Raw genomic sequence first — 11,642 nt, 5'->3', positions numbered from 1 at the left:
TGGCTAATGAACTTGATATTATTTGTTCTTTCATAATTGTCCAATTAAGTAATACTACATTTGCTTCCTTTTCTCAAAATGAAAACCAATGCTGCATCATCTTACTGATAAAGATCACATTCTTATTCGCAGCTTTTGCATCAAATGCTTGAAATCTGCCGCTAATAAATGCGGAAAGAAATGCCCAAAATGTAGGCAACTGATAAGGTATCTTTGCTACTGCTCTTTCTTCTTCGGCTTCAGCAAAATATGCTCCATCTTCATCTGAGAGGAAGTCGCCATTGTTGCAGCAATGCGAGATCTTGCACTATAAACACAGTATTGTGGAACACAATTCAGCTTCTATTCCCTGAAGAAGTGGAAGCACGGAAGAGCAGCAGCGCAGTCGCTGCTACTCCACCTGGTGGCAAAACCCAGAGCAGCAGTTCTGAACAGAACAACAGCAACAGAAACATCAGTAGCAGAAGCATCAGGAGAAGTGCAGCTCAAGCTTCTTCCCAGGTGACGGAGAGAGACGCCAGGAGCTTCAGAAGAAGGATTGGCCCGAGCCAGTCGGAGGACGCAGCCATGGCTTTGAGGTTGCAAAGGGAAGAATTCAGGGTGGCATTTCAAGGCAGCCGCGAGCAACAGCTACGCGCACTCCGTTCTGCTCGAGCCAATCTTAGAGCTGCCGCCTCCATGACCGTCTACGGTCGCCTAAGGGGCCGAACAACGTAACATAGCGATTGATTGACCTGTTGACGGACAATGCTCTGCTGCATTCTCTTTGCCAATTGAAATGGCACGGCACGTTGACTCTGAGAGTGAGTCAACAGTCATTCAAAGAATCAGGTAGGAACCGTGGAAATCTTTGTGCTAGTTGGTCAACTCTTAATCCAATGTTATTCTGAATTCAAATGAATTATTTATGACTCAAATACAATATTTCAGGTCAACTGTTACTGTGTCTTGTTTGCAGGTCAACCTCATTTTGTTACTACAAAATACTGTTAATTCCCATCATTTTCCTATTGATGAAGGAGAGATTCAAAGAATTTGAAGCTGAATTTTAAATCTTAATCCAATGTTATCTGAAGTTAAACGAAGTATATTGACTCAAACAGAGTATGTCAACTGTTACTATTTTGACTTTCTTGTATGATTATTTCTTACTACATAATACAGTAAATACTATGAGCCGTGCAATCTTGCAGGCAATGTGAGAATTAGTGGTAATGGTAAGTCCAAATATTATGAGCCATAAAAAACACTAAAGAAATGTACGTGGCAAGTGAACGAGTGGTGTCTAAAGACACTTGGCTTGTCTGTTGGGTCAATCCCACGTTTGTTGTGGCGGGCCCCACTCGAACCAGAGTAGGAGAGCGAACGTTTGGATAAGAAACCGAGGGGGGAGAGGGAGACGGGGGTCGAGAGGAGGAGAAGAGGATCGAGGTGACCATGTCGATGGGCTCGCTCGTTCGGCTTCCTACCTGCAACCCGAAAGGAGCGCTGCTTCAGGAAGACGCCCGCTTCTTCTTGCGCGGCTCGCCCCTTGCCAGCGTCACGACCGGCAACAAGCGTCAGCAGCGGCGGCGGAATCTGCTGGTTGTGGAAGCCAAGGGGAAGAGGGGGATGATGGCGGGTCGGCAGTCCCAGCGCCCTCCCCCTCCCCGTCTCCCCAAGATCGAGGACGACGGCAACCCTCGTTTCGTTGTCTTCATCCGCACCTCCAACGTATCGTGTCATCAGCATTCCCCCACCCCCCCTTCTTTCTCTCTCTCTTTCTTTTCTGTCCTCAAGATCGAGGAAATATAATGATAATTTTCAATCAAAGCCTTAAATTTTGCTGATTTTGTTATTGCTTTTTTCGGATTGATAAACATTGGGTTTTACAAGTCTAGAGGGAAGCTCATTTTTTGTCACTAAATTTAGCGAATTTTAGTTCTTTAGAAAGGTATTCAAGAAAAGTTGAATCCAGATAAGCATGTTGATAGGCCTACGCCCATGAAGGAGAGGGCAATTGGCAAGCCCAATTTTTTGATTCATTAGCTTCACTAGAGTGAGTGAAACTGCTGAAAGGACCAACTATTTTTGGTACACAGCAGAACCCTACTTGATGATATTGTTCAACCCATACTTGGACACCTAAGGATGAGCAACGTATCATAAGAAAGATAATAGTTTGCATCATCATTGTCACAAATAAATATGCGTTGGAAGCGCTTTAGAGTCACCTGACACAAAAAGTGTTCAAAGGAGATGGGTAAACCTCACAAAGCTTGTTGTTTTGTTGGATCTTATGTATCTAATGACATTCAATTTGTTAATCACAAACTGAAGGCATATGATGTGGTAATTTTGCAGGTGTATCTTTGGTACCCGCTTAGTATAATAAGTGGCGGCACAACTGCGAAGATTATGGTGGCAGCAAAAGATAACTTTCTTGGAAAATATATCTACAAAGACACCATTGCTCGAAATATTGCAGCTGTTATATATAGAGTAATGCTTTCTCTTGGTATCTCTCATGTCCTTCATTTTCTCAACCACCTACTCTATGAATAAAAGAATGAAGATAAACTATTCACTATGTTGTCCACAATGATGCTTGGATTGTTTAGCTGTCCTTTTCTTTTTCCAGCTTATATGGGTCAGTTAAGACGCTCAGCTCTTATGCCATACCTTTTGTGTCTGCTCTAAGTTGAACACAACTTTTCCTTTCTGTGTTAGACATAGTCTTAGTGAAACTTATATTGAATCCTCCCCTGAAACTCTATCAATTCTGTATCAATCCTTGACTCCCTGTTCCATTGTCACCATTGAACTTCAACACAAGTATTCACTAAAAGTTAACAAATCAGGTTTTAATGAACCCTCCTTTACACCTTCCAAAGCTGCAAGAAATAGTTTTTAGGATTTGTGGGAAACATAGGCATAGCAGAGAATGAGTGAAAATCATCATTCTAACTTATGCATGCATGAAATAGCACTTGTTATATCATAATTCTCTCCTCTGTTTTTGTTTAGATGTGACTGAATTGTTCTCAAAATCATTGTATTTTATTTGCTTCAATTTTCCTAGCCTATCCAGCACATTCATATTCTTGCTTGCTAGCATTAACCCATATGATGCAAGCTAGTTGGTTAGGAAATCATTTCACTTCATATCTCTATATTACCATTATTTGGTTTAAATTATAGGAATAGTTGTGTATCAACAACCTTATTCTTGGATCTAACACCTTATCTCAAAGATGATAATCATGCAACTTCATATGATTTTAAGTTGTAACTTCACTCCTCTTATGATTACAGTTACATATAGTGCTTTAAGTATTTATCTTGATAAAAAGGGTATCTCCTGTGAGCTTGATGGAATATAATCGGAACTGTTTCCTTGTTCGCTGGTGTCTTTCATGTTTTTTAGTTAAATTCACATAATTGGTTGCTGGTAGTGTTTGTTAGGCAGATCTTTCTCTTTTAGATTATACCAGTGCTATTCTTGTCCTAGATTTATCTTGATAAAAGAATGTTGTTTATTTCTTAGTAATTGCTTGGTTTTATACAGAATTTTCTGGATTCATAAATTCATTGGAAACAGCTAGCAGTGGTCAGAACCTGCTGAGAATAATACAGCCATGAATTGGCTAGAAATTAGTCTGAATTGACCAGATTTCATCAATGTTGACTTAGACCAGCTGAGTTCCAATCAGATTTAGTCGAGTTTGAACTAGAATAGCATGAATCTTGAATAAGCCCGGATGCACCAGTTCTAGAATCTCCACTGTCTGGAAGCTTAATGCGAATCATGATTCCTTATATTCAGAATCATTATTTTGTGTATCCTGTAGTGTATCCTGTATATTAAGGAATATGGCACCACAATCCGATGTAGATTTCAAAACCTTTTCTTTTTCTTGTATGTTAGTTATTGGACACAAATAAAATGGGAAAAGCATAGTTAAAACTAAGCTCACTTGTCTGAATGTTTTATCCTACACACATGTATTCATTATATGCATGCTTCCTAGATGTTTTGACATTGCTTCATTCTTGAACCCACACCAGCCTTCAAGTCTGTATCTGCACCGAGTTTGGGGTATTTAGGTCCAAACAATTCCCTGAAAAATTTTGGGAATTTCTTGTTTGATCTACATGATCCATTAAGGGATGAGTTGATCCTACAAGTGGTGTTGAATCTACACAACCTCAGAAGAACTAGTGGGCTATGATTGCTTAGCCATTTCATCATTTGAGTTATCTTATACCATTGCGTGCAGCTTGAACTGTGTAAGATACCACGTTCTCACAGAATAACATGATGCAACTAACTTAAAGAATTTTATAAAGAAGACTATCCTTTATCAGATTTTTGCATTTTGTTTTTAAGAAGTTCATTGTGATAATTTCTAGTCTATTTTAGAAGCTTTTAAATTTTCAATGTAAGTAAATTTCTTGTCATGTGTAAACAGGATGAGAAGGAAATACAAAAGACAGCAGTTAAACAATACCGTGTTTTGCGATCTGCTACATCATTTAGATATGGTTACAAACTTGTTGTAAGGCTCTACAATCCTAAAATTAAATATATATTGTTGGTGTTGCTAGAGAGAGGAGCGTCTTTCTCCCTCAGCGTGTAAAATTCCTGCTAATTTGCTTTGATCTTTGCAGGAAAATAACAATTTGAGGGCTGCAATTTCTACTTCCAATGTCATTGAAGTATGTTTTTTTCCCCTTTTTTTTCTTAGTGTCTTATCTCCTATTCAGCACTCATAGGATGAAGTTATTTTTTGCATCACATGCATAGTTTTGCAATAAATGCTTTAGATCAGAAAAAAAAGATGGTACTTACATGATCCCTCTATGATGTACATAAATTTTTTTATCGATATTTCTAGAGTGCTACAGATACTTTGCCATGATGGTGCCTAAAGCTGCTTATTGGATAGAATTGACCAATATTCACACAGTTGCATGATTTCATTTATCTGCTCTAAATTCAACATCAAGTGAGTTTACATAGTCGTGTAAATTTTGCTGGTTTATTGATTTTTAGAATATCTTGTGTTGAGTTATCTATATTGGAGTATGAGAATTTCATATCTGCACAATGATGAGAAAATATTTTATATGTTAACTTCTGCCCTTTTTTTTCACGAAGACTGTATTTGTGATCTTATTCATGACACTGCAAGATACCTCTTCTTTTTATATGTTTAATATCTCAGCAAGAACATTGAAAGGATCTATTGTGATTACCAGTAACACTACATTAAGAGCTTTTGTGTATGCTTTGGGTGCAATGTTAATCCTTAGAAGATGGAAGCACAGAATCTTTCTTCCTTTCTACATATGAGCCTAAGGGGCTTTGAAATGTGCATGTGGTACACCATCATGTTGCACTATCAAGCACTGGTGCTATGCGTGTATGGGTAAACTAGACTATAAGTTGGTACTGATCTTCCATAAAGCTACAATCTTTCCCTTCTCCTAGCAAAACCAAGTGGACTCTAACCTTAAACCCCACCGGTACTACTTGTAGGATCGAAGTGCTTACCACCGTACCACAGCTATAACTTATGTTGAGGGCAAAACCTTGATCTTTTCAAGATGGCAACATAGTCCTTCTCATATGCTGTAGATGGCCATGAAAGGGGCTTAGCAGTTCACATGTAGTGCACCAGTAGATTGGGCTATAATAACCAATATCATGAACTGGTGTAAGATCCATATGTTCCTAACGTACTGACACGGACTTAGCTGGTTTTGCCTAAGTCGTGCGGCACCCTTGCGTGTCCGTCCGCAAAGGTCAGCCTCCCCGAAGACTCTCATTGTCCCTTAGGACCAACAAAAGAGAGAATAGGCAAGAGAGAACGTCTCAATCGGGATCCACAAGCAAACATCTCCGAAAAACACTTCATAGACAATGCAAATTACAAACAGACTTTACAAGCTTTGAACAGTGGCACAACAAAGGGTAAAGTGGTCCATTACAGACCGAAAAGCTCTCGCACGTGTCCACATGACACAACCTTTATTTACAAGCCTAAAGAGGCCACCACCCAACTAAAATGGGACTTATAAGCCTTCGGCCGCCCCTTTACATTCTGTACAGGGCATGAACATGCCAAAAGACACGGACACACATAAGCATTACATCCAACATCTTGTTGAGAAGTTTGTCCGTGACATTCTCCCCCACTTATCCCTTCGACGTCCTCGTCGAAGCCTTTGTGAACACTGCAACTCTTCGTCTTTGCTGAGTCTTCAATCTTCTGCTCCAGCTGCAATGCACCTCCTAGCTCCCAGCTGCTCTCCGCTGTTGTTTTTGAGTAGTCGAACCATTGATCCGCCATGCTGCTTCAACTCGCCAATGACTCTGACTCTGGTGTGGGGTTGGCTGAGTTGTGTTGATCCTCGTTGATTCCTGCGGATCCACCAAATGAAGGAAAAGACCATCCTTACTGCGTCAGTCTCTCAAAGTTTCCACATGCTGCTTGAACTGGGTGGATGCTTGTTGGAGCTTTAACGAGCATCGCCTCGCAAACTTCTGAAGTTTTGGGTCCTTCCTCCACAAAATCTGCTCATTGACTCTTCTTTTAGTTAGTTGTCACATCCAAGTAGGTTCGCATCACTTCCTCTTTCGATTGGTATTTCGTTGGGAAATGAAGCGGACAATCTACTCTCAGTAGCACCGATCACCGTTGGTGAGGATTTGACAACTATTGTCTTCCATTATCTTCGAAGGGTCTTTGAACTTGTGCAGAGCTCCTCTGCTGGATAGATAAGAGAACTGGGGTACTCGGTTTCGCCCATTCTCTTAAGAGTTGAGAAGGCAAAGGTTACTTGACTTCGCCCGCCTCCTCGAGGTTGTACTTCACGCATCGAGCTGGTTACTGGCCTTCGCCTGCTCTTTGCTCACACTTCTGAAGCACTTGAAGTGTTTGCACTCCTTGCTTTGAGTTAGCTACTGTGATTCACCTTCTCAATGCCATTGAACTTCTGGAATGCGGGAAGTTTTCACCCCAACTTGGAGTAATTCTCTGATAGATGAGGTCGCCTCTGGGATTGTACCGTCTTCTCCATCAACCCTGCCGCCTACTCACTGAGTAGCAAAGGTACAGCACCACGTACTGCTTGCTTCGTTCCTTGGTCGTGCACTCTTGCATGACCCGAAGTCCTTCACTTACGGCTATCTTGATGAAAAACTTGTTGACACCGGTCTTACGAAGTTTCTTGGCCTCTGCCCTTCAGCCTTGTCTCGGTACTTGGAGATTGCCTCTGCATACTCCACCTCCTCGGCCCCTTTCACGACCAAGCGCTCTCCCTCAATGAGAGCAAGGGATCAATGACTTTTACGGAAGTCCCGCCTCTGCGGTACCATGGCGCTGCCATGCCCATGGCACTACTATCCGTCACCTCGCATCTGCATCCCTTTTCTTCACGATCAGTAGATATGTTTCCGTGGCACTCCTCTGAGTCCACCTCCATTCTAACTGATGCTTGATTTTGGGTAGCTAAGTCCCTCTGGACTCATCGTCGCTTCCTCGCCCCTTTCGACCCCCTGCTTCAACACCTCTGTGTTCTCCAAGCAGTCTGTTTGGTCGATGGAAAGACAGACTGCAACTCCCATGCATGGCCTCTGCCATTGCGTTGTAGGGTTTGCACCAATTCTGTTCTCCTTAGCTTCCTTGGTAGCAACGTTCGCTTACTCGACCTTGTCCTCTGACTTGTCGGGCTCCCTTAAGCGAATATGAGCTCTGGAGCAGTCCAACTCTCCAGCTACTTCGATCATACCTCTGCATGATCAAGTCCCTCCCATGGAACTCACTGGTACTTGCATTCGAACTTTTCCCTTGGTGGAACCCAACCCCCATATGCTGATGACCAAGGTTTTCATCCGATGCAAAATTCGGTGCACGCCCGGAAGACCCGCCTCTACGGTACCATGACCTTCACTCCTTGAATCCATAGCCCTTCTTGCCGTCGTGTTGTTCACCAAAGCGGAGCTCCCAGTAGCTCCCGATCATACCTCCATATGATCTCATCCCTCACGGGACCCACCGATGTGTATCGCATTGCCACGAACTGTTCCACCACGATCCGCTGCACCATGTCGCCTCCTGGTGACATCTCCATTGCATTCTGATCCTTGTGGAATAAACTCGAATTGTGAACCCTCCATGTGTGGCCTCTGCCAATACATCGCAGGGTCTCCTCCACCTTCGATTTTGTTCGCTCCTTTGGCAATCGACCTTCATCCACCCACTCTTGGGTCACACCCAGATGAAGCACCACTCTAGGACAGTCCATCGCCTAGTAGCTCCCGAAGTCCACCGACTTCACTGTAATTTGTGCACCATTGTCTGGATCCTGGGCCTCTGCCCCTACCAGCACAATCTCCGCTGCGCACCGCTTCCTTCATGGCAACTTCGAATGACAACACTGTGGCATATTCTTCAAGAGTACCCGCCTCTGCGTCCTCTTGCCCCGTGCTAAGGCCTTCTGAACTCAACTTCACCTCCGCAAATTGAGTCGCCTTAGTTCCTTCATCAAATGCTCCTCCGAGATAAGGTGCATGTGCCCCGAAGCTCCCTTCGTCTTTGGCACCATGCAAGATGAGTCCGCTCCGTCAGAATGAAAGATCCATGGAACAACATGATTCTACTCTTGCCTCTGCAAGAGTTCATGTCCTTGACCTCTGTCTAAGGAAAGCACTGTGCCTCTGCTCCATGTTCCAACTTCTATGCTGGCTCCCTTCATGCGGCTTGGGTACTTCGCCAAGTTACACCCAAGTTGCTCCGCTCCTCGTTTCTGCATTGAGTCGATGGTGGCCCTCGCGCCCACCATTCCACGGGTCAGCCCTCCCTTGAGTCCGATCTCCACATCGACTCCAAGTGTGCCTTCATTTAAGTTGCTTCAGGTCGCTCCCCCACTTGATCTCGCAATGCATCCACCAATGCATTCTCTCGAGCGAGATCATGCGACGACTCCTCGCCGCTTGCTCAGTCCATCGAGCTTCGTGGAGTTGTTGTTTGTTGAGGTACTCCTCCTCAACATGTGAAGTCCGTCTCACATGATTCTCCCTCTGGAGAGCTGAGACTTATCCCTCCTGGATAACTGTCCCATTGGAGCAACATCTCTCTTCGTTTCGGAGACCACCATCCCCTTGGACTACTCCGATCTGCTGAACAAACTGTGCATTGCTCTGCCTCCTGCAAACGCACTTGCTAGATTGCGACTCCCCGTCAATACAACCCCCACTGCACCCCTCAAGGCCTAGCAACATGCTGAACTCGTTGCACACTTCAGCCTCCTACGGACGTATCATTCACATGCCGAAGAGAAAGTTTCAATGCTCCATGGCGCCGAGTCTCGGCCGCCTTGGGATGGCCACGAACATTCCGTCGTCCGCATACAAGCCCATGCATGAGTACCAAATTCTTCGAGTTAGCAATTCCCCTCACCTCTGTGAGCTTTGCATAACTCTTTTGGTCGTTGAGCAACTCATTCCACCTTGGATGGTCTCATTCTTGCCAAGCGCCTCGCTTGCCTAGAGCACCATCAAGTATAGTTGTCAACGTTGAGCCGTAGCTCAAACTCAGCCATCCCAACCTTTGTGCGCTCCAAATTCTTCCAAGCTTGCCTGTTCTCGTGGTGCCTCTTGCGCGAAGGGTTGGCCATTCCTGTGAATGCCAATCTCATATGCCCGCACCTCTGAGCGACTCTTTTCCCTACATCTCCATACCCGTTTTCCCCCAAACGGTCGCGCGTGTGCTGACTGCCCTCAACGCAGCCCCGCTAGGTCCCCCACGTTTGCATGCTAAGTGTTTCTATGAGTGCTTGTCCTGCTCTGATACCATATGACACGGACTTAGCTGGTTTTGCCTAAGTCGTGCGGCACCCTTGCGTGTCCGTCCGCAAAGGTCAGCCTCCCCGAAGACTCCCATTGTCCCTTAGGACCAACAAAAGAGAGAATAGGCAAGAGAGAACGCCTCAATCGGGATCCACAAGCAAACATCTCCGAAAAACACTTCATAGACAATGCAAATTACAAACAGACTTTACAAGCTCTGAACAGTGGCACAACAAAGGGTAAAATGGTCCATTACAGACCGAAAAGCTCTCGCACGTGTCCACATGACACAACCTTTATTTACAAGCCTAAAGAGGCCACCACCCAACTAAAATGGGACTTATAAGCCTTCGGTCGCCCCTTTACATTCTGTACAGGGTATGAACATGCCAAAAGACACGGACACACATAAGCATTACATCCAACATCTTGTTGAGAAGTTTGTCCGTGACAGTACCTCTCTGTATCTTATATTCGGTAGGCTTGTCATGCATTTGAATTACCATGGAAGTACTTGAGATAAATTTTCTCAAGAAACAAAAAAAAATTACATTTGTTTTTGTCAGACTAAATTCTGACTTTTCATTATGATAATTGTCACTAAATTCATGACTTGTCGGAGCTTGATAAATAATTGTGTTTTCTTTACAGCTTCCAACACAGGAAGAGCTTAAAACCGTCCTTGACAAGGTGAAAGACTTCTTCGGCAATGCTACCAGTGATGCTAAAGAGTCATTTGGAAAGCTTACATCCTTGGGTTCATTAACTGATGAGGAACCAGAATCACAATCCGAGTGAGTATTACAAATAAAAAATGATCTTTTTCTCTGAGCTGTCTAGTAAAAGTTTAAATTTGGTCATTTAGTTAGGCCACATGCTTGTTTCAGTTGTTATTAGTATGTTTAGATGTTCACTTTTATGATATTGTGAATGGAGAAATCATAAACAACTCTTTTTGGTTTCTTATAAACAACAGTTACACAAATGTTTGACACAAGCCATTTATCCTCCTTGTTGCAGAGTGAAGAGCTGAAGGAATATGGACTTCTGACATCAAGATGGCCAAAGATCTCTGTGAGCTGATATCTTTTCTGATGTTATCAAATCTTTACCTTAGTTGTTCGTACTCGACAGCTCAAACTTTTGTGTACATCTCTTCTACATCATCGAGTGAAATTGTTCACCTTTTCTTTCAATCTCCACTAAGTTATTTGGAGTTGCAAGTTCTGCTATTTGCAAATGGTATTTCAAAGCCTTACAAGAACAGATATGTTGTAAAAGAACTCTCATTGTCATATTATCTGAAAAGGACTTGGATTCTCCATAATTCATACCATGAGATGGTTGTCAGAGATCAATTTGAGGGCAGCCTTCAACAGAGTGGAATGCAAAAGATTCTATTGCAGGAATAATGAACAGAGAAGCAGAGAACAATGGAATCTTGAAATGGATAGCAGAGTCTGGGCAGCAGCATCTCCACATGCGTCGTATCCTCTCCAAGATTCTATTGCAGGAAGAATGAACAGAGAAGCAGAGAACAATGGAATCTTGAAATGGATAGCAGAGTCTGGGCAGCAGCATTTCCACATGCGTCGTCTCCTCTCCCTCTCCCTCTTCTTGTGTGATGCGCACCTGAAGACAAAAGCTCGAGGCAGAATCTTCGGCTATCATGGAAGGAATCTCTTCACTTCCTCCTCCTCCTCCTCGAGACAACAGAAGATACAGCAGACATGAGTGCTTTCTCTCCTGCTCCTCAACCACCGCCATGTCGTAATCCATCTCAAAGCATCTTCTCGCGAGACTTCCG

General features: G+C 43.5%; 2 protein-coding genes across 2 annotated transcripts in view; both read left to right on the top strand.

Annotated features, from left to right (window-relative positions):
- LOC135640764 (uncharacterized) overlaps window positions 1-850 on the top strand; it is a 2,840-nt gene extending 1,990 nt beyond the window's left edge. Inside the window, exons 5-6 of the mRNA XM_065155500.1 lie at window positions 133-207; window positions 291-850. Of these exons, the coding sequence (XP_065011572.1) occupies window positions 133-207; window positions 291-717 (502 nt within the window). The 3' untranslated portion in view covers window positions 718-850. The remainder of the gene's footprint in view (window positions 1-132; window positions 208-290) is intronic.
- A 505-nt stretch (window positions 851-1,355) lies between these two features.
- On the top strand, window positions 1,356-11,162 carry LOC103987153 (protein HHL1, chloroplastic). Its single transcript, XM_009405366.3, has 6 exons — window positions 1,356-1,713; window positions 2,344-2,481; window positions 4,452-4,538; window positions 4,651-4,698; window positions 10,487-10,629; window positions 10,856-11,162. The coding sequence occupies exons 1-6, from the start codon at window positions 1,438-1,440 to the stop codon at window positions 10,866-10,868; spliced, it is 705 nt and encodes a 234-aa protein (XP_009403641.1). The 5' UTR covers window positions 1,356-1,437; the 3' UTR covers window positions 10,869-11,162.
- Window positions 11,163-11,642: the final 480 nt, after the last annotated feature.

The sequence above is a fragment of the Musa acuminata genome, chromosome BXJ3-6, assembly GCF_036884655.1.
Source record: "Musa acuminata AAA Group cultivar baxijiao chromosome BXJ3-6, Cavendish_Baxijiao_AAA, whole genome shotgun sequence".
NCBI classification, from domain to species: domain Eukaryota; kingdom Viridiplantae; phylum Streptophyta; class Magnoliopsida; order Zingiberales; family Musaceae; genus Musa; species Musa acuminata.
This window is presented reverse-complemented; position numbering and strand designations above follow the sequence as displayed.